We start from the raw sequence: 22692 nt of genomic DNA, 5'->3' as shown, positions 1-22692 counted from the left end.
CCTGAGCAGGGATCAAATCTGTGCCCCCTGCGGTGGAAGCTTGGAGTCTTAACCACTGGACCACCAGGAAAGTCCCAGATTACTCTTAACTAGCTGTAGAACATTGAACTGCTTAAGGGGCAATTCTCTGAAAGAAATGAATAAAAACAGGTCACATTCAGGATCATTAGTGCAGACACACGTATTCTGTTCAAGGTGGTTTACTAAAAGACTATACGGGATTATAAGAATGGGAACATTTTTTACGAGGAAAGATGAGGAGAGAATTACCAGAAGGAAGAAGTGGAACCACACCAAAGTCAAAGAAGTGAGAGGAGAATCAGATGGGAGACTGGGTGTGTTGAAAATAAATGTTCTGAGTGGAAACTGCCCAAGTGCACAAGGACATATGCACACTTGGGGATTCTGATTTTCTGAGGATGCCACTATTCCCCACTCTTCTACCTTCTAGAATGGACAGAAGTCAGGACATGACCACAGGGTTGCCAATACTGAAAGCACACCCCGGCTCCTATACCACCTCCTCAGTGGGCATCCTAGGAGTGCAGTGAGGCCAGAGATAGAGGTCGTCTCAGCCCAGAGGCCTTGACAGGAAGAAGGGGCCCTGGGGCCTTTTTTTTTTTTTTTTTTGCTTAAAATATGGATCTGTGTCCCTCTATCTGGACGGAATCTGCTGTTCCAGAGAATGGGTTTGTTTTCATTCATTCATTCTTTCATTCACTCATTCATTCATTCCAGAGCCTTAATAGTAGTCCAGGACTGCTGACCAACAGTAGTCCAGGACTCCCCAGAAACTGCCCTCCTGAACAGTCAAGTAAGATATTTGGTTCTTTCCCCGCTCCTTTCCAAGCTCCTGGGCGGTAGAAGGCTGTGCTCACAGTCTAGTCGTCTAGTCTGTGTGTGGCACTGAGTACATGTTTAGGAAAGGGAATCTAGAGGAATGAGGTCAGACTATTCGGCGGGTCTCCGCTGGTTACTAGCTGCTGTAGGCACGGGTGCGCTTGAATTTCTATTATTTCCGAAGAAAAAGTGTAAAGCATACACACACTGACGCAGAAAAGAAATTTAACCATAAGTACTGGGGCTGGAGCTACAACAGGAGGACGTGGGCACACAACACCGAACGAACATCATACACACACCCCACTCTCTCAGACATTCCTTCTTTCACCCTCCAGCTCGATCTTTTTTACTCCCACTTCCCTTTCCCTCCTCTCCCGGATCAAGCGTTAATCTGTGAATCTCTGACCGCAAAAAAAAAAAAAAAAAAAGAAAAAAAAAGTGGGTGGGGGGATCCCGAAGTAGCAGAGTGAGGGAAGAGGAGGTGGAGAAAGGCGGGGAGGAGGAGGAGGAGCCCAGCGAACCAGAGTCAGAGAGACTGGTGGCTCCAGCGAGTGTGCAGCCCTGGGGGGAGTCGGCGCTCCAGGCTGGGAACCCGCCCGCTCGCCAGCCCGCGCCCAGGGGCCTGCTTCACCCGGAGCTGGGGCCGCTGCTCAGGGGCGCTCGGGTCAGGGTCGCCGTTCGGGGCGAGCCGGCCGCGCCGCCAGCCTGGTCCCCCGCGCCCACGCCCGGGATGCCGTTCTACAGGCGCACGGTGGTGCCCCAGCGCCTGTGCCCGCGAAACCCGCCGCAGCCGCTGACCGAGCTCCGCGACGTGAGCCACCTGGCCGCGCTCAGCGTGCTCCGGCAGCTCGCCGACCTCTGCGGCCACTCGTTGGCTCTGCTCGAGGACCTCGAGGGGCACCTGCTGGCCCTGGGGCGCCGCACCGACAGTCTGTTCCGCCGCACCGTGCGCCTCCGCCGCCGCCTTCCCTACCGCCTGCTCGGCCGGGAGGACCACGAGGAAGAGTTAGGTAAGCCGCGCCAGGGCCGGCGGCCCCGCTAGCACCCCGCCTCTGGGGGCGCCAGCACGCGCCCGCTCTGCGTCCACCCCTCCCCCACCCTCCCCACCCCTCCTCGGCCCTTCCCTCCCTTCCCCTCCCGGAGCGAGGAGATCCCATTTCCCTGACTCCACGCTCGCCGCACTCTGGCTGGAACTTCCTGCCCCTGGATCCGGTCGTGCCGTCCCGAGTGGCCATGTGTCCTAGGGGTTCCCCACCTTGGGACTGGCGGCCACCTTCTGGGGATTTGGGGAAGGAAGGCGGGGGAACTGCGAGGGTCCCCGGGAGCCGCTGAGTCCCGACCGCTTCGGCGCCGCCCCCAGGCCCGAGGCGTACTCGTCTTCGCGGCGTCGGGAACTAAATGGCCGCGCCGCTGGCGTCTCTGCTCCAGTCTAGGAACTTGGCCACTCGGAAAGCGCGCCGGAGCCGCCCGCCACCTACGCGGCGGTAGGAGCCCCGCCAGCGGTGCCTACCGACTTTAAACCTGTACAACTTCGCGCTGGAGCGTGATCGCCGCTCTCGCTCCGAGAAAAGTCTGAGAGCCCGCCCGCTCCTCTCCGCGAAATAGGGCTGGTGCTCCAGGAGAGGCTGGAGAGGGTGGCGAGGAGGGGAGACTCCCCCTCGCAGCCGGCTTCTCTGACCCCTTACCCCTAGGGCCCGGTTGCACAGACTTGCTTGGGGGAACCGTTTAAAGCAACTGTCATCAGTTTTGTGATCCCTTTAGAAATCAGCCATGCCTGAGAAACTCGGTGGTGCTCTAACTGAGCACACAGGGCCCGTCAGAGGGCAGGAGGGCAACGCGAGCTCTTGTGCTTTACTATTTTGAACCCAAACAATTTAAATGGGGAATCCTCTGTCCATGGAAATGCCGTGATCCTTTAGAGTGTGGGACTTTTGGTGAAAGCAAGGGGATTGAATGTACTGGAAATGTTGACCTCAGCAGGGGCATGCCAGGTACCAGGGCCAATTGACAGCACCAGAAAGTTAGGAGAGAGAAGGAGCAGGGTGGAAAGAAGTTTCAGATGGGGGCAGAATGGCTACTGACTGACTTGTGATTGCAGCTGCTTTAGGAAAGAAGTGTCTGAGTCAGCCCCTTTCCATTTCAGACCTCACCTTGATCCCACCCCTTCCATAGAATAGGAGTCTCAGGCCCTGACACTCCTCTTCCAAAAACTCTCTGGCCTCTGAGGTAGATGGTGGAGGTCACTGGGTCCTGTGGGGAGAGGAAGGTGGACTGCCAGGTGGAATGTAGACAGGGGGCCAGAAACCTCTGCTGGGCAGGGGAGCAGGAAAGCTGGGGCCTTAGGTCTGGTTAATTTTCACTTAAGAGAGAGGGTAAGAAGGTCACTGTTGATTATTTTCTGGGATCCCACTGACTACCAAGATTAGCCTAGGAGAAATTTGAGAAGTCAGTTTGGGGAGTCATTTTCAAAATGCCCACCTGGCCTGCCGAGAGCCACCTCATGAGCGCATCAGGGTGAGTTAAGGACAGTGAGGAAGCTCTGTTTTTCCAACTTGCACCTTTCTGTCTGAGAGCCCTTTCCGTGTGAGGGAAGGAATGGCTTCACCAAGTTGCATTTGGGCCAGTGACCTGCTGGGTTAGAAAGAGATGGCTTTATGCAATGAAGATACTTTAAAGGAAGGGAGCAATTTCTTCAGAAAAATTGCATTGGGTTGGCTTCCTTGAAATTTTAAGAGCTGAGAGAGTAGCTATCTCTTATCTTTGGGGCAGCTGCTTGCCTTTGAGAGTGTACCTGTCTCCAAGCTCAGAGACATTGAGGGGGCCTGCTGTATAAATGGTGGAGAAGGAAATGGCAGCCCACTCCAGTATTCTCGCCTGGAGAATCCCAGGGACGGCGGATCCTGGTGGGCTGCCGTCTAAGGGGTCACACAGAGTTGGACATGACTGAAGCGACTTAGCAGCAGCAGCAGCAGCTGTATAAATGGAACACAGCTACCTTAATTTGGCAAGAAGGTCTGGTTTTCCATTTTTTGGTCTAATGCCCTACTCTAGACTCCCCTTGAGGTTCCCACTGCACACTTTTCAGGGGCTTTGATTGCACGGAACTTAAATTAGGCCTTCTCAGCAATGATCTGAGCACAAGTGCCAAATGCAGGGGGAGTTGGGGAGCATAATCAGTGCACCATCTGGCCACCCCCCATGTTGCTCGGACATAAGCTTCAATAAAGTGTTCAGCAGATGTATATTCTATATTTTGACCCCAACTAAAAATGCTTTTCCCCCCATTGTTGTCAGGACTTGCCCTTTTCTTCTTCCCTGTTTCTTTTCCTCCTAGCACTCCTACTCTGTTACTGACCATTTTGCTGGTGGTGGGCACTCCCAGTCAACATTTTACCCTATATGTCCTCCATCAGGCTGGATTTCCCCCAAATTCTTGCTCTAGCTATTTTTTTGGCCATGAGGTCAGGAAAGAATGGGGAAGGAAAGTTTGGAAGCAACGTGGCCAGAGCGAATGACACCTGACAGGCCAGCAGCTTGTAGCCTCCCTGCAGGGACAGTTTGGCTGCCACATCCAGACTGAGTAATGACAAGTCAGGCTGGCCCATAGCCTTCAGGCTTGTGGAGATCAGACCACAGGCTGAGCTGGGCAGGGAGGCCAGATAGGGGAGAACAGGGAGAGGAGAGGGAGAAAGATAAGAGGAGGAGAAAGTTGATGCTAAAGGAGTCCAAGGTGTTCCTCTCCACAATCAAGGGTCACGCCCCCACCATCTTCAAGGTTACAAGGGTGGGACTGGACTGGACTGGTTGCCTGGCAACACCCTCTCCTCCACTGAAGGCTTTTCTTTGGTAACTTGAACCCCTTTGGGACTGCCCCAGAAGCTCTTGTAACTGGGGGATGGGGTTTGGAAGGAGGAGAGGATGTGCTACAGGACTGCACCAGGTTCCTCTGGTTGTAGATCTGTCGCTGTTGCTGCACCTTTGGCATTACCCTGCCTATAACTTGTGTTTTTCCTCACATCTGGCTTTGAATGTGACCCTCTTTATTGCATTTGTGTCCTGGACTTTGTGCTCTTCATCTCAAGAATGGCATGGTCAAAGCCAGTGGGAAGCCACTGGGTCAGAGCCAGGCATATAGCTCCACGTCTTCTGCCTTGTGCTGAGTCAATTCGTGCTTTCCAGTTTCTCCCTCAGAGATCTGTTTAATGTATGTAGGTGCTTTGATGATAATTACAAAAGCAATCAGGCCATTGGCCTGGAGGTATAATATCTCTTGTGCAAGCAAGGAAGTCACTGAAGCACAGGACAACATTAGCTATGTTTAATAACACTGGGTAGGTATCTTGTTACACTAGCCCATGAACTTGTGGGAAAGATGCTCTGTTCCTTCTTGCAATGATTTTGGCTTGAATACAGCCAGTTGGGTCAATGGTGGAAACTCTCTCTTCACCTTTATGTAAAATTCCTGCCTCATGATTTTCCAACTTTGTGGCAACTCTGGCTGCAAATCAGAAAGGACAGCTGGTTTATTTATGTTTAAACCATAATTCCAGCATGAGCAGAGACTGTTGTAAATCTACATGGAGATGAAAAATGAAAACTGAACCTCTAGACTGCAGTCAGTTTACCATTAGATGAGGTGTGTTAGACCCTGAATCTGACCATCATGGCTACTGAAGAGGGGATATGGCCTGCTTGAGTTGGATGTAGCAGAGAGAACTTGGGGGACTTGGAAAAGGCACTCTACCAGGGCTTACTTTTGTCTCTCTCCTATCTGTCAGCCCCAGAGACTGTTGGGACAGTTGGTTTGACAGGGTGGGGAGGGGGAGCAAGCCTATTTTCTTTTAAATAAATACCGTGAAATTCCTGCTTCATGGTATTTCCATGTGTTGAAAACATCTTCTCTGGAAATTTGGACACCAAAATGTCCACTAGAATTTCCTCCACTTTAGAAACAAGAAATTTAATCTTTTCCCTTTTTTTAGACACATGAACAGCTAAAGCGATAAAAGCATCAGAATGATGGAAGAGTAGAGTAATAGGAGAGAATTCAAGTTATGGCTCTTGGGCTCAATTTTTAAATTTATGGAGTTGATTAGGTGACAGGAGAAGGGTGGTGAAGTTGTATCATTTGTCCCTGTATTTCTCTGGCTTGGGTGGAGTGGAGTTTATACTATGTGGCACTAACAAATTGGTCATTAACCATTATGGGCACCATAATACTTCTGTATTTTTTTCTCAGGAAAGGGCAGGGACTTATCTAAAGGCACCCAGATGGATCAGGATCTTTTGTAGCTTTAAGTGCTGGAAAGATCATAGTGTCTCTTCATACCTAATTCCAAATGAAAACAGTACTAAACCTGCAAATAAAATCTTATTTTAAAGGAGTAGAGCTCCACTTGTATGTTGAAAATAAAATAGCTTCTTATTAGATTCTTTCATTCTCTCTCTCTTTTGTACTCCTGTTGTTGGTGCCCTAAGCATGGACATAATCTGCCTCTTGGGGAATGTGGCACTACTTAGGTCACAATGCAGGTCAGTGGCAGGAGGCCTTGATCTAGAAGCCAGGGCTTCTGCCATCCAAACCAGTGCTCTGCCTTCTGCAAGGATGCTAAGTTCAAAATCAGCTGTTCATTGAGAGTCACTGCCGTGGCATTTTTTTCTAGCTGAAACTAGTTTAGGATGAGGAATAGCTCCTGCTACCTTTGGGAACTGAGGGATGATCTAGAGAACAGGCCTCCTGGGATTTCTACATTTGGGACTTGGGGGGTGAGATGGAGGCAGAGGGGAGAAAGGAAGATCAACCTTGCATCATGTAAAGAATAGATGTGAGGCAACAGGATCCCTTGCTAAAACAGTCTTCTTGAAGTGTTCAGTGGGAAATAGCCTTGGAAAAAGGATCTTTAGTTGGGAAGGGATGGCTGGGCCAGTGACCTGACACTGTCCTCTGAAGGTCACCTTTCCACTGAATCTTTCCTTCACAATCCTTCTGTCATCTCTATATCGTCTATTTTCCCCAATAGCTTTTGATCCAACTGTGGACACTCCTCATTGCACACCCACATCCTATTTTCTGTTATTACAGCAGAGTCTAGTTGGCATTTCCAAAGGTGCTTTTATTAAAAGCCTAGGGGAATGAGAAAATAAGATTATTACCAAAAATATGTTTAACATACATGTTTCTAACGCATGAATTTATTCTTCTTCAAAGCTTGAGTAGCTTAACAGGTTTACTAGCTTTGCTGCTCTATATACTCTTTCTGAGGGACTCAAATCACCTTTTCCTCAGATCATTACTTTCTAGCTTTGCAGAAAGGGCACCACTTTGGGTACTGTTTCCTTCACCCACCACTCACCCTTGTGCTGGGCTTTAGAGACCCACAGATAAATGAGACTGAGTCTGTCCCTTCAGAGAGCTCTAAATTTCAGCGATAAATATCATCTTGTTTGCCAGCATATCAGCACAGGATGCCTGGGTACCTGGTGTTCTCCTTTAGGTCGAGGAGAGCTGATAACCAGAATCTGGACCCCAGTTAACACACCATAGGACTTTCCATTCAATCTGGTTTGGGATCCAAGGATGGAATTTGGGGTTTTAGAATTCCCTATGGTAAGGGCATGGCAACCCACTCCAGTATTCTTGCCTGGAGAATCCCCATGGACAGAGGAGCCTGGCTGGCTGCCATCCATGGGGTCGCAAAAGAGTTGGACACAACTGAGCGACTGAGCACATGGTTAAAAAAAAAAAAAAAAAAAAACAATGATAGAGTGCTACTGTGAATTCAGCAATGCTTTTACATGAATTTGTAGATTTAAAATTGATGATCTTCTTTTCATACACAGGCAGAATAGTGCTTATTCAGTAGATGAATAATACTTGGTGGATCTGCAGACTCATAGACATCTTGTGATAACTCCTCTAGAGTTATCTGGATGGCCTCCTAGAGGCTTCTACCCTCCTTTGGGAAGCACTGACCTAACCTTCCTGGTTCAAGCTGTCAGCTCTTTCCTGCTCTGGAGAATTCCATGATTTCACTCAGATAAGCCCTCACTGAAGTTTTCAAGTTATAGATGGCTGGATGGCAGTATCTTTTCTTCCACTTTATTTATTTACTTTCCTTTCAGTTTTATTGGAATATAATTGACATACAGCACTGCATAAGTTTAGGTGGACAGGATAATTATTTGACTTACATACATCATATAATGAGTAGTATAATGTTTAGTGAACATTCATTGTATCATGTAGATACAAAATTAAAGAAAAAAGTATTTCTTCCTTGTGATGAGAACTCTTAGGATTTACTCTCTTAACTTTCAGATATAACACACAGCAGTGCTAGTTATATGTTTCAACTCTAGTACTTATAATTGGAAGTTGGTACCTATAGACCACCTTCATCCAGTTCTCCCTCCTCACCCCATCTCCTCTGGTAACCACAAATCTGATCTCTTTTTTTTTCTGTTTATTTGTATGTTTTTTGAAGTATAATTGACTACAGCACTGTATTATTTCCTGATGCACAATATAGTGATTCCATTTTTCTATACCTTACAAATTGATCCCTTGGTAAGTCTAGTTACTATCTGTCACACACAAAAAAAGATATTGCATTATTATTGACTCTATTTCCCACACTGTACATTTTATCCCTATGATTCCTTTATTTTGTAACTGGAAGTTGGTACCTCTTAATCTCCCTCATCTATTTCACTCATCCCCCTACCTGCTCCCTGCTGGCAACCACCCGTTTCTTCTCTGTATCTGACTCTGTTTCTGTTTCATTATGTTTGTTCATTTGTTTTGTTTTTTAGATTCCACATATAACTAAAATCGTCTGATATTTGTCTTCCTCTGTATGACTTATTTCATTAAGCATAATATTCTCTTTGGAGAAATACCCAGAAGTGGAATTGCTGGGTCATATGGTAGTTCTATTTTTAATGTTTTGAGGAACCTCCATTGGATGGCAGTATCTTAATAGACAAGACTATGTCAATAATGCCACAAACAGGAAATGTGCTGACTGTGTTTCCACAAGGAGGCTTGCAACAAGGTGCTTTGTATGTGAGGCACTGGGTCTGATTGTATATAAGACCACTAGGCTCAGTCCTTTAACTTGGGAGGTTTGAGCAACCTCTGTCTATCCCTCCTCCATTCCTGCTGTCCCTCCCTCTCTTTCTTTCTAAACTGTAAGCTCCTCAATAGAAAGTAAGCATCTTTAGGATGGAGATTTTGCTCTGTTTTTACTGCCCTATTTCCAGTCCCTAAAATAGTGCTTGGCACTTAATAAATAGCTATTAAGTTTAATTCCTTCCTTGTTTCTAACCATCACACATGTATTGAGCACCTGACTCTGGGTCTGGCCCTGTGCTGGTCTCTGAGGATATAGAGCCAAGTTATAGTGCAGCCCCATGGTCCAGCAAGGAAAGCCTGGAGTCATCATACTGCCCAATCATAGGCAAGCCCGGGGGTCGGGTCGTCGGAAGGTGAAGGAAGCTCACCTAATTCAGCTCAGAGGCTTGGGAAAGATTCGGGAAGGCTGTGTGAGTTCTGAAGGATGATCTGGAGCTGGCCAATTGAAGAAGGAGGGGGAGGGAATTCCTGGCTCAGGAGGTAGCCTGTGTGAGGCCCTGGATATGTGAGAGGGCTAGTGTGGGGGAGGAACTAAAGTGATTCCGGAGGAGCGGGTACAAGGCACCTCCTGACTCAGAGTGAGCCCTCAGGGTGGAGATGGGGTGGGGAGGCACTAACACCCTGTTTGCTGACCAAGAAGCTGGATACTGGAGCGTCCTTAGGAAGATTCAAACACAGTTGTAATAGGAACTGCAGATTTTCTTGATCTACGTTCGTTCAAGTTTTCATTATCCTTGGGCAGATGAGACCTGAGTGACCTTGGCCCTTCCCTGCTTTGCGGAGCCAAGTCCTGGTTCCCCCTAAGACATCCAAGCCAGGAGGCACCCCATGCCACAGTGAGATAGAAAGAGGGAGAGAAAGCAAGAATCTACCTGTTTGTTATGTCCCCAGCTGTGTGGATCCAGTTGCATTCCAGAGCAAAATATATTATTCATGCCCCTGCTTTTTTGTGAGTGGGGACATTTGAGGTTTCACTATATGTTTTATTTTTCTTTCTAAATTCTTTCTAGATTCTTAAGAATGGTCTGTAATTCATCTAGGGGAAAGTCAGAAAAATATTTTTTTCCTTTGGAAAATGGATTCAAAGAGGAGATGAGTTTTAAAAGTGATTCAGCTGTTTTTATTTTAAGTGGAATCATTTGCTTCTGAGAACAGTGTAATTAACTGTTTGGCAATTTATAGTCTGATTCCCTGTATCTGCGAAATAGTCAAACTCATGTTGTTTTCCCCAACCAGCAGGCCCTAAGGGGAGTGAGGTCTCCTCCACCAGCAGATCTTGGGCATTCTCTGCTCTCACAGGAGGCCGTGCATCACAGTTTTCAGCAATTCCTGTAGTGTCATTATATGCTCTTATCGCCCCAGATCCAGTAATTCCATTTCTAAGAACTTATGCTTAAAGAAATGATCAGATATTGTGGGGAAAATGTTTGTAGATCCTCACTGCATCTTTTGGTTATTTATATTAACCCCCAAATGAAAACAACTTAATGATATGGGTGTGGTTCTATAAATGTTGACAGGTCAATGTGGTAGAAAACTAGACAACTAAGAAAAATAGTGCTCAAAATAAACATATGAGGATATGTGGAAATGTGCAAAATAATGCTAAGTGAAAAACCAGGGTATTAAATTGCATGTAGGATATTATCCCTTCTCCAAGGATAATAATATCCAAAATAAAGCACACATACAAAAAAGAAACTGGAGGGGTATTGCCAAAATGTTAACAGTGGTTGTTATCTCAGGATGATAACAACGATAGTAAATGATAGCAAAGATAGCAATGGTTGAGATTATGGGAGTGGGTGGATTTTTTTTCTCGTACCTTTCTGTATATTTTGAAATTTCCTAAGTGAACATGGATTACTTTTAATGACAATGAATGACATGTTAAGGAAAAGGATCTTGGGATTTGAAAGTAGCACCTGTAAATTTAAGACTGACTTGCCCAGCACTTACATTATTAAGCTGATTTGAGTGTCTCAGAACCACAGTCCCTCATCTGTAAAAGGAGGTCAATGCTCCCCAGTTTAGAAGGCTGTAGTGAAGATCCAGAATAATATGTGGAAAATGCTGGGCCCATATGCCACAATCCCGCACACAATCACTAAATACTAAGAAGATGAAATTTCGCAAAACCTTTTGAAATCCCTGGATAAGGATACTGTTAAGATGAAGTTATAATAAGAATGTTTCCTAGACAGCTCCAATTTGCAGCCGTTCCTCCCTTTTGCAGAATATGTAAAGAATGCCTGCCTGTGTGCTCATGGAGGAGCAGCATCTAGCTTTTGAAGCTGTCAGCTCATCTCTCCCAACCCAAGGATTTTCCTTTCCTTTGACTTCTCCCTTCATTCTCCCCCACTGACATCTGTTCACTGCATCGCCAACCAAGGGGGAAAACAGTCTTTGGAACTGAAGCCGAGGCACCACTGAGAGTCTTGGCAGATCTGAGATGTTTATTATCATGGATATGTGGTGCTGGCTGACCACAAGGACCTGCCAGGCTGGGATGCCAAGAAGAAGCTTTAATGAAGCAGCAGAGGACAGACGCAGGTCACACAACTAGACAGCATCCCCTTCCTTGGGGCAGAGCCCTTGTCTAAATGTCCAGCTTGCTCCCTGGTCACCTCTTCCCTCAGGACGGCTTTGTGGCTTCTGGCTTGGCTCACCAGTTTTACAGAACCAGCTTGATTTATGGGTGAAGAGCCACCTTCTTCTCACAAAAACTTCTGGGGCCTCAGGATGTTTCAGTGACGTATTTGGCAACTTGCCTGAGGATGTATTTCTCACCAGCATGGAATTAGAGCCAGTAAGCCCTGATCTTGAAGCCATACATCCTCAAGGTCATGGGCATACCTTGGGACTGTCTACAGGATGCCCAGACCACCAGGCAATTCAGTCATCTCCCTGAGTAGAATCCTTCACACTACTTGTCTGGTTGCATTTTTCACTTTTAAAACTACAGCCAAAAACATAGACCCTCGCCTGAATTACTTGGAGAGTTTTAAAAAGTTACTAATACCATGCATGGCCATACCTCATACCAATAAAACCAGAATTTCTGGGAGATGAGGCCCAGGAACCAGGATTTTTAAAAGATCCCCAGGTGATTCTAATGTGCAGACATGGTGAGAACCACTGTTGTGGTAAAGATGGTTAAGACTGGAAGGGACCGTCCAGAGTTTGAAAAATTACAATGTACTGGTGGATAATGAGCATGAACTATAATACAGGCTTATATTAAAGTAAGTGACAAAAATGACCTCATGGATGAACTCATTATAAGCAGTAATAATACCAAGTTAGATAATACACTTCAAAAAATTTTTAATAATGCATTTTATTTAACCCAGTGTATCCAAAATAGTATCATTTTGCCATGCAATCATTATTAAAATGATTAATGAGGTATCTTACATTATTCTTTTGTACTAGGTCTTCAAAACTTATGTGAATTTTGCACTTACAGAACATCTCAGTTCAGTCTAGCTACCTTTCAAATGCTCCATAGTGCTATGTGGAGCATGGCTTCCATATTGGGCAGCACCACTCTAGGGCATGGACTTGTAGACCAACTGGTCTTCTCTATGAATAAAGTATTTAACTCCTAAAAATCGGATAATACACTTTTTAACTTTATAAGACAACAGAGGAAATTAGAAAAATGAAGCCAGTTAGTTTTATTAATAAAAAGAGTAAGTATATGTTAAGGCAAAGTTAAGCATCTTTAATTTTACATTTTTTGATTATAATATGTCATTAACAACTATTGACCTTCTAGATGAGAACAGGATATTTTAAAGATTTGTTTTATTTATTTAATTAATTTATGGCAGCACTGGGTCTTTGTTGCTGGGTGAGGGCCTTCTCCAGTTGTGGCAAGCAAAGGCTACTCTTTCATTGTGGTGTGCAGGCTTCTCATTGCAGTGGTTTCTCTTATGGAGCATGGGCTCTAGGAGCCGGGGCTTCAGTAGTTGCAGAGCATGGGCTCAGTAATTGTGGTTCATGGGCTTAGTTATCCGAGGCATGTGGAATCTTCCAGGACCAGGGATTGAACTTGTGTCCCCTGCATTGGCAGGCAGACTCTCAAGCACTGGACTACCAGGGAAGCCCAAGAATAGTATTTTTGTTTTCTTACATCATAGCTATTTAGTGTCACTCTTGATGTTACTGGGTTGGATCCCTACATCAAGTCAACCTCAACTTGCCTGTCTTTGCAAAAGAATATTAAAATTCCACTATTCAGAGGGTTGTTGGAGTACAGGGAAAAGGAAGGAAACTTCTACTTTGTAATATTTAGTGTTCCAAATTAGGCTATGCCAGAAATCATAAATAGAAATTGATATGGTTACCTCTGAATCAATGTCTAGATTGGACTTCATGCTTTCTAGAAGTCTCTTATATGATGCACCATTTCATGCAGGTAGATTATTAGAGCATAGTAGTGAAAACAACTGTATAAATTGTTGTGTTTAGCATTTTTAATTTTTTTTCATTTCACCTCACTGCAGGGCATGTGGGATCTTAGTTCCCTGACCTAGGATTGAACTTGGGTCCCCTGAACTGGCAGCACAGAATCTTAACCACTGTACCGCCAGGAAAGTCCCATGTGTTTAGTATTTTTAAACCTATGTCTACTCCAACAAATGCAATTTAGAAGAAAAAGTATTTCTCTTTTTATCCCTTCCACGATCCCAATAGAATAGTTTTAGAATGTGGATCTAGGCCAGCAGTTGCCCAGAGAAAGGAAGTGGACTGGTCCAAAGAGGTCTTCAGGGTCAGTGGTTGCACTGGCTTCAAGTAGAGAACTTCTCCCGTGGCTTGAAGAAGAGAACTTCTCCTGTGTTCTAAGATCCTGAGACATCCATTTAGGTGACCCTATCATCAGCCCCTGAGAGATGCTGGGACAAGGGTGACAAGTGAGAGGAGAAAACTATGGGGGGGGGCAATTTTAGTGTCCCCTCTCTCTGCTGTGATCAGAGGGGAGAGATACTAAAGGCATCCCCTCTAATTTGTGTCCCCAGCAATAGCTGATGCTGATTATGACAAACAAGGCATTGAGAAGAGGGCGCAGCATCTTCAGAGGAATCTGTTTAAGAAGACTGAGGAAAAGTTTTCAGGAAAAGTTCCACTTAAAATGATGCAAATTAAAGGAATGATTCAGTATGAAAAAGTGGGAGGGGGGGGGTGGAAGAGTAAAACTCCCGGGAAACTTTGCTCTTGAGAGAGACTTGGGGCTTCTGGATAGCAAAGTTTCACTGTATTCCAATTTATAACCTGTTTCACTTTTTGAAATAATGAGTTACATAAGTTTATTCCCCATTGTGAAGCAGCATGACGAAATCTTTTCCCCCATAATTCCAAATTACGGCAAGTGGTAGATTTAGGAAACAAATGTTATTGACTCACACAGAGGCTTTACACTTTGTGCCTGTAGTTTCAAAACTATCTGTTGCACATGAGGAGGAGGTGGTGGGTGGAAGAGCCAGTGAAGATGAGGAGTCTTTCCATTCCAGTTAGCATGTATTGAACTGCTGTTAGATGCCAGTGGGAGCTGGTAGCATATATATATATATGGCACATAGGTGTCCCCTCCAGGTAGAGGGGTGACAAAAAGGGTGCCACCTCTGGATGGATCAATGAGGAAAACCCACCCTTTTTGGTGGAACCTTTAGACAAAAGCACATTTTTTGAGAATAGCAATTAGAAAAGATCACTTGATCTGGTCATAGCTATTTAAAAATAGAGCATCCTCTGGGTGGACCAATTTTGAAATTAATAATTAAAATACATGTGCAGTCTGACAGGGCATTGGGTTTGACTTGAATTTTGTCCCCAACTTGAGATCCCTTGGCAGGGTGCCCTTGTAGGAATACAACTTGCACAAGAGCACAGGTGGTTCTGTGGTTCCTGGGACCAGGCCAGGCACCAGGCATACAGATACATGTGAGAGCTAAATCCTGTTCTTGAGAAATTTATAGAACTCCCCCTCCTAACCCCCATCCTCTTTAACTCACTCCATCTGCTGCCAGCTCCACCCATGCTGCATCCTGCTTGGCAGAGCTTCTCTTTATGGTGACAAAACGTCTCCCCTCCAGATGCACGGGCTGCTGTCTGCTGTTAGTGGGGGCTGTGCTGCTCCTGCCTGAGGCTCCAGACTAAATGTCTACTTTCTATGATGAACAACTCAGGGTAATTGTTCGTTGTGAGGGCTTGTTGCTTCTGGGTTCTAGATGGGAAAATATAGACGGCATTTCTTCAATATCTGTTTTAAAACTTGGCTGTGTTTGGTTTAAATGTGTTTTGAAATGGTGAGTTTGGGTAGAGCTGAGCTATTTTTCACCTTTAATTTTCATATTCTTTAACAAAAAAAAGCAATTTATCACCAATAGGTTGATTTAGAGCTGGCTTCAAGGGCTAATTCCTACCTAGCTCATTGTACTAAGATTGTGCCAGGCCCTCTGCCAAGTACTGGTGACAGTGAATTGATAAGACTTACCTTTTGCCATTGAGTCTTGATATTTAGTTGGGAGGACAGTGGGGAGGGAGATAACCTCACTGCAGGCTACTGGGTATTAGGTGAAAAGCATAGAGCAGAGGCAAGGAAACCTTCCATAGCCTTTTTCTCTCTTATCTTCCTGAAAACTTCTATTCATACATCCAGAAGTCCCTCCTTGTTACAACCTTCTCTGATTCTGCTATATTTCTGCTGTGCTTTGTTTACTTTTGCAACCTTGGTTCCTCCATGTGGCCCAGGATGGAAGAAGATGGTTGAGGCAGAGACTGCCTACTATGTACTGAAACCTCTTGAATTCATTTTTATTTCCTTTCCTTTACCACCTTTTGAAAGTAACATAACCCTCTTCTTTGAAACTTGGAAGAACAGCCTGGCCATTCCTGGCCCCAAGATGAACGGGAAGCCAGAAGTTAGCATCCTCTCCTGGGAAGAGTAAAAGCCTGTTTTAAAGGTTGTGGGGCTTTGGAAATAAGATAAAACTACTGAGGCCTTCAAATCCTAATAAGTTCAGATGAGTTTGAAGGGTTTCCTCCACCCTAAGGGAAATCAGAGTTATATTATATGGTTGTGGGCTAGTGACATGCCTTTAGAGGTAGAAGGAGGCCCTGGTTATGAACTTGGCTAATTTTGCTCATTTTGCCAAGGGATAATGCCCAATTTCAGTATTTTCTAATGCAAGTAATTTCAGTGTCGAGCCTGTTTACTTTTTTTCAGGAGGATCAAATAAAATCCTATTTGGAAAAGGCTTCACAAGCAAAAAAATCACCCCAAAATATTATGTATTGTCATCCTTGAGAACAAAGACACTGGCCGACTCATCCCTCTTTCCCCAGCATCTAGTCTGGAAGTAGGCACACTGCAAATGTTTACTGAATGACTAAGTGGTGTAGTAGGAGATAGGTGTTTGTATTTCTCTCTTTTTTTTCTAGGACTCTACTTTTAATACCAGAAATAACTTTAATGATAATTTCCCTAATTATAAAAATATACTTATTTGATGCAGAAAAGATGGAAGTATAGAAAGCACAAAGAAAAAAATATAAAACAAAAATCATTCTTGGTATCAACCAGATACAATAATTGACTACATTCTGATGTATATTCTTCTAATATTTTTCCTTAATGAATGTTTCATTTTTGCTTTGTAAGAAAAAGTTATGGTAATACATCCACCCTTTTATAGCCCCTTTCAAATTAATGTATCATTTAAGAATGTTTATATAATCTAAATAATATATCTGCTAAGGAGTTATTCAGACTACATAAAGAACTCCCCATAACTCATCAAGGAGACTAAAACCTGTTTCCTTTTCTTTAAACATTTCTAGATTATATAATAAATCTGCTATATTAATGCTTAGCTTTAGCTGTTTTGTAATTTCTGCCATTACCAATACTCTGAAGCTGCAATCAGGATGTACCGCTGCCAGATCGGCAAGTGGTACCTGCGATGTGACCTTTTCCTTACGGGCTTAGTTCTCCCACTAGACCACTCAAGAGTTGTGTTCCCCCAGTGCCTTGGTATCCAGTAAGTGCTGTACACATCTTTGCTGACTGCCAAACAGGGAGAGCTAGTAGAATGTTTTTTGCACTTCTATTTGGCCAATCAAATTAGCTCTTGATACCAGAAAGTGACAGATATCGCAGCTAGATTACCCCACTTTACTTTTACACTGAGGTGACCCCCTGTTTTTTTTTTTTAAATTGAAGAACTTTTGGACAAAAAAAAAAAAAAAACAAAACCCATGGATTTTATTGTTATTGTTAAGGGCTTACTATGTGCCTGGCAATATGTGAATCATCAACTCATTTATCCTCATAGTGATTTCATAATATAGTTGCCACTATTATCCCCATTTTCTGGTCAAATGGACAGGCTCAGAGAAGAAGATAATTTAAGAGTTGTAGAGCCCAAGTCAGGGTAGGATCAAATGGGGGGCTTTCTAGGGGAACTCAGGAGATTCAGCAGGACTGTATTTGGTGGAACTAAAAGGAGAATTAAACTTTGAGGAGTGAGACAGGAAGAGAAAACAGGAAATTGATTTTTCTTTTCTGTGTAATTAACTAGCATTTTTGGATTTCTTCCTAATTTATGAAGCACTTTTACATATGTTGTCTCATACAGTCCTCATGACAGCCTTGTGAGTTATTACTTTTATTTAAGAAATGAAAGGGGCTTCCCAGGTGGCTCAGTGGTAAAAAAAAATCTGCCTGCCAATGCAGGAAACACAAGAGACACAGGTTCGATCTCTGGGTTGGGAAGATCCCCTGGAGTAGGAAATGGCAACCTACTCCAGTGTTCTTGCCTGGAAAAATCCCATCAACAGAGGAGCCTGGTGGGTTACAGTCCATGGGATCACAAAAAGTCAAACATGACTGAGCACACACGCAAAGATATGAGAATAGATCCAGAAACATTACCATTGATTTTCCCATGAAAACCAATAAACCATTCATTAATTCAATAAAAAACATTAATTGAGCATCTGTTGTCTACCAGGCACTGTTTTTGTGCTAGAGATACAGCAGTGAACAGACAGACAAAATTCTTTTGTCCTCATGGAGCTTTCAAGGTAGATAAACTATGATTTATCTCTTTTCAGTTATCTTCTGTCAAGTAATGGATATTGGTTTGGGGTTTCAACCTTGGCTGTGCTTTAGAATCATCTAGCACATTTTGAAAAAAACATTGATGCCTGAGCCCCACTCCAGACCAATTAAATCAGAATCTCTGGGAGTGAAGCCTAGGCATTGGATGTGTGTGTGTGTTTTAATTTATTTTTCAATTGAAGGATAATTGCTTTACAAAATTTTGTTGTTTTCTGTCAAACCTGAACATGAATCAGCCACAGGTATACTTATATCCCCTCCCTTTTGAACCTCCCTCCCATCTCCCTCCCCATCCCACTCCTCTAGGTTGATGCAGAGCCCCTGTTTGGGTTTCCTGAGCCATACAGCAAATTCCCATTGGCTATCTATTTTATATATGGTAATGTAAGTTTACATGTTACTCTCTCCATACATCTCACCCTCTCCTCCCCTCTCCCTATGTCAATAAGTCTATTCTCTGTCTGTTTCTCCACTGCTGCCCTGCAAATAAATTCTTCAGTACCATTTTTCTAGATACCGTATTTATGTGTTAGTATACAATATTTATCTTTCTCTTTCTGACTTACTTCACTCTGTATAATAGGCTCTGTATAATTTCATCCACCTCATTAGAACTGACTCAAATGTGTTCCTTTTTATGACTGAGTAATATTCCATTGTGTATATGTACCACAACTTCTTTATCCATTCATCTGTTGATGGATATCTAGGTTGCTTCCATGTTCTGTGTGTGTGTGTTTTAAACCTGCTCCAGAGGGGTTTTGTGTTAAGTCAAGCATGAGAAGCACTGGTTTAGACCAGTCTCAACCTTGCCTTCTTATTAGAATCACCTTGAAAACTTAAAAATATATAAACCAATGTCTGGACCTCACCTGTGTGTGTGTGTGTGTGTGTGCTCAGTCGTGTCCAACTCTATGTGACCCCATGGACTTTAGCCCGCCAGGTTCCTTTGTCCATGGAATTTTCCAGGCAAGCATACTGGAGTGGGTTGCCATTTTCTACTCCAAGGGATCTTCCCGACCCAGGGATTAAACTCACATCTCTTGCGTTGACAGGCAGATTCTTTACCACTGTGCCACCTGGGAAGCCCACTTCACCTCTGGGGTGAATTAAATTAGAATCTCAGTGGTTGTATCAAGAAATTTTTATTTTATTTTGTTATTGAAGTATAGTTGATTTACAATAGCGTGTTAGTTTCAGGTGTACAGCAAAGTTATTAAGATATATGTATATATAAAACTGGGCAACACAGATGGGCATAAAAGACATAAAAGGGCAGGATCAGAGGGGAGGATTCAATGGGTTCAGACTGTGAAATTCAACCAGAAGGAAGAAGAAACAAAAATGTCTGCCTTGAGGGTCAAAAGCACCCAGGAGCAGCAGAAAGCATGCTAGAGGAAGGCAGGCTACCACTTGGCCTAATCTCTTTGCACCTATAATTTGTCTGCACTGGCAGAAGAAAGATAATAATGCTAGCATAGGCTAGCATAGTGGTTAAGTTCAGGGGCCCTGAGACCACCCTCCCTGGGTTTGAGCCCTGACTCTGCCATTTGCCTTCTTTATGATCCTAGGTAACTAGTCTGACATCTCTTTGCATGTTTCCCAAGCTATAAATTGGGAATCATTTTTATAATACCTACTTCATAGGCATACCATGAAGATTATAAGCTTGGCACATAGGGAATTGTTTACACAAACATTATAAAGAATCATTTTGATAAGTGTCCAACACTCTGCTTGTATTTGTTCCTTAATCTTTACATGAAGTAGTCACTTGGTACATCATGCCTGGTGCCCAGGAACTTCAGAGAGTAGTAAGTGACAGCTTTGTCATGAAACCTGGCTTTGGATTCCATCCTTGACAGGCACAAGGAAGGACAGAGGGAGCTGTGTGACCAAAGGCAAGGAGGTAAGGCTGTGATGTCATTTGGGGGGTTGGGGAAAGCACCTTTTCTCCTCTACTACATTGTAGGGAATCCTTGGGAAGCCCCTCAAACTTAGTGCCAAGGTCAGAGGGCACTTAATGCTAATGAGCTTCTTTCTGGAAATGTCATGGAAGCAGACAGTGCAGAAACATGTAAACTCAGGCTGTCATAGCTGGACAGGCCATAAGAAGACTATCCAGTCCAAACTTTCATAGCCAGATGGGGAAACTGAGGCTCAGAAAGGTGAAAGGATCAGCCGCAGCAAGCTAGGAGCAAAGTGCTTGGCTTTGTCAGGCTATTTCTGCCATGTGATGATGCATGACAGTGCCTGGGCTGTTTACTGGAGACATCACTCGGTAGTATCCAAGTCTACTCCCCTAGTACCCAGAAGTCATCTTCAGAACTTGCTTCCACTGAGAATTTGGGTTTAACAGATACACACTACTGTATATAAAATAGATAAACAACAAGGACCTATTGTATAGCACAGGGAACTATATTCTATATCTTGTAATAACCTATAATGGAAAAGAATCTGAAAATCATATATATATATGAATATGAAAATTATATATCTATATATAAATAAATGAATCACTTTGTTGTACATCAGAAGCATTGTAAATCAACTATACTTCAATAAAAATTTTCAAAAAAGAAATCCATGTTATTACTGAAAAAAAGAACTTGCTTTCAAGTTTTCTGCCTCATTTCATTTCCTTTAGTGTTATAGATTAAGACTTGAACATGAACCTTGGCAGACCTACCAAGGAGGCAACACAGGGTAAGTTGAGAGGAAGACAGGGTAGGGAAAAGGAGAGTCACCCTCTACGACCCATTGGACTTCCTAATCTTTTTCAGAATATTATTTTTAAATGCATTAGATAAAAATAGACAGACTTACCAAGGAAAACAATTATACTGAAATACAGTTATCAAAATATTTTAAAAATTGTGATATGGTAATATACATGCTTCTTTGCTAACACATTTTAAATGACAAGATCTAACAGCAGGTTTAATAATTACTGTAATTTTGTAAGTGAAATTTTGAGATTCCTTCAACAACTGTAGGTTGATATACAAATCTCTGTGATTTCTATCACAGATATAGTCACAGACACTGCTCATACTTCTGTGATATGTTGCCTATAGTCATCATTTCGACAAGAGGGTATTGGAAATAAAGTGGTAATTTTTTCACAGACCTCCTAAACTCTCTTCATGTAACTCTTGGGGATCTGTGGACCCCAGGGTAAGAATCCATGCCCTAAGACAAAGCAAATGCTGGAGAACCAACCCAATGTGGGGTCTTTATCCTGCTCTAAGAATTGACTTGGAGAAGAGACTTGACCACCTGGAAACTACATTCAAGATTGTATGTGTTTTCCCCAAATTAAAAATACATTTAAAAAAGAATGATATAAAAAAATTGTATGTGTATGTGAACACATAAGTGGGTGGTTGTCATCAGTGCTACTCTCCAGATAGCTCTGGCTCTCCTTCTTCTGGGTACATAGCAGGACTTCCCCTTCCAGTTAGGTGTGGCCATGTGACTTGCTTCAGCCAGTGAAATATGTCACTTTCCCACTCCAAAACCTCTTGTGGCTCTTCATCATACTCAGAGCAGATTCCACATTTCTTACCATGAGCTGCAAAGCTATCTGTCCTGCCATCAATCATCTCTGACCTCAGCTCCCACCACTTTCACCCTGGCCACCCGGGCAAATGGACTGGCCTCATTTCTGTTCTTCACCAAGCTCATTCATGCCTCAGGATCCTTGCACTAGCTATTCCTTCAGGCTGGGATATTCATCCTCTAAGTCTTAGTGTGACTGGCTCATTTTTGATCTTTAGAACTCACCTTCCTTGTTAACATCTTTTTTTTTTCCCTGAAGGACAGCTTTATTGAGCTATAATTCACATACTATATAGGATTCCTCCATTTAAAGTGTTCAATTCAGTGACTTTCAATATATTCACAGGATTGTACAACCACCACCACAATCAATTTTAGAACATTTTCATTACCCCCCAAAGCAACCATGCTTCCCTTAGCTGTCACCTTTCAATTCCCAGCCCCTGATAAACACTAATCTACTTTCCATTTCTATGGATTTACCTATTTTGGGCATTTCATATAAATGGAATCATACAATATGTGACCTTCTGTGTCTGGCTTCTTTCACTTAGCTTGATGTTTTCAAGGCTCATCTGTGTCATAGCATGTATATGTGCTTCATTTCTTTTTATGGTGGAATAATAGTCTATTGTATGGCTTTACCACAGTTTGTTTATATACTCACATTGAAGGACATTTGGGTGGTTTTTGTCTTTTGGCTATCATGAATAATGCTTCTGTGAATATTCATGTTCAATATTTTTTGTATACACATATTTTCATTTCTTTGAGGTCTGAATCTAAGAGTGGAATTGCTGGGTCTTGTGGTAACTATGTTTAGCCTTTGAAGATCTTGCCATACTGTTTTTCACAAAGGATGCACCATTTTACATTTCTACCAGCAATGTATGAGAATTCTAATTTCTGCATATCCTTGCTATTTCCCTATATCCAATTTCTCTACATACTTGTTATTGTCCATTTTTAAAAAAATTGTAGTCATCCTGGTGGTTGTGACTGATATTTGATCATGGTTTTGATT

General features: G+C 43.4%; 1 protein-coding gene across 7 annotated transcripts in view; it reads left to right on the top strand.

Annotated features, from left to right (window-relative positions):
* The first annotated feature begins 1364 nt into the window (after window positions 1-1364).
* NHSL2 (NHS like 2) overlaps window positions 1365-22692 on the top strand; it is a 307579-nt gene continuing 286251 nt past the window's right edge. For 4 of the 7 annotated variants that reach the window (XM_043896864.1, XM_043896863.1, XM_043896862.1 and 1 more), the window contains exon 1: window positions 1366-1853. In XM_043896864.1, coding sequence (XP_043752799.1) covers window positions 1574-1853 — 280 coding nt within the window. In that variant the 5' untranslated portion in view covers window positions 1366-1573. Of the gene's footprint in view, window positions 1854-22692 lie in introns of all 7 variants that reach the window. The other 3 variants (XM_043896854.1, XM_043896853.1, XM_043896856.1) reach the window with 2 other exon arrangements.

This window comes from Cervus elaphus, chromosome X (assembly GCF_910594005.1).
Source record: "Cervus elaphus chromosome X, mCerEla1.1, whole genome shotgun sequence".
NCBI lineage: Eukaryota > Metazoa > Chordata > Mammalia > Artiodactyla > Cervidae > Cervus > Cervus elaphus.
This window is presented reverse-complemented; position numbering and strand designations above follow the sequence as displayed.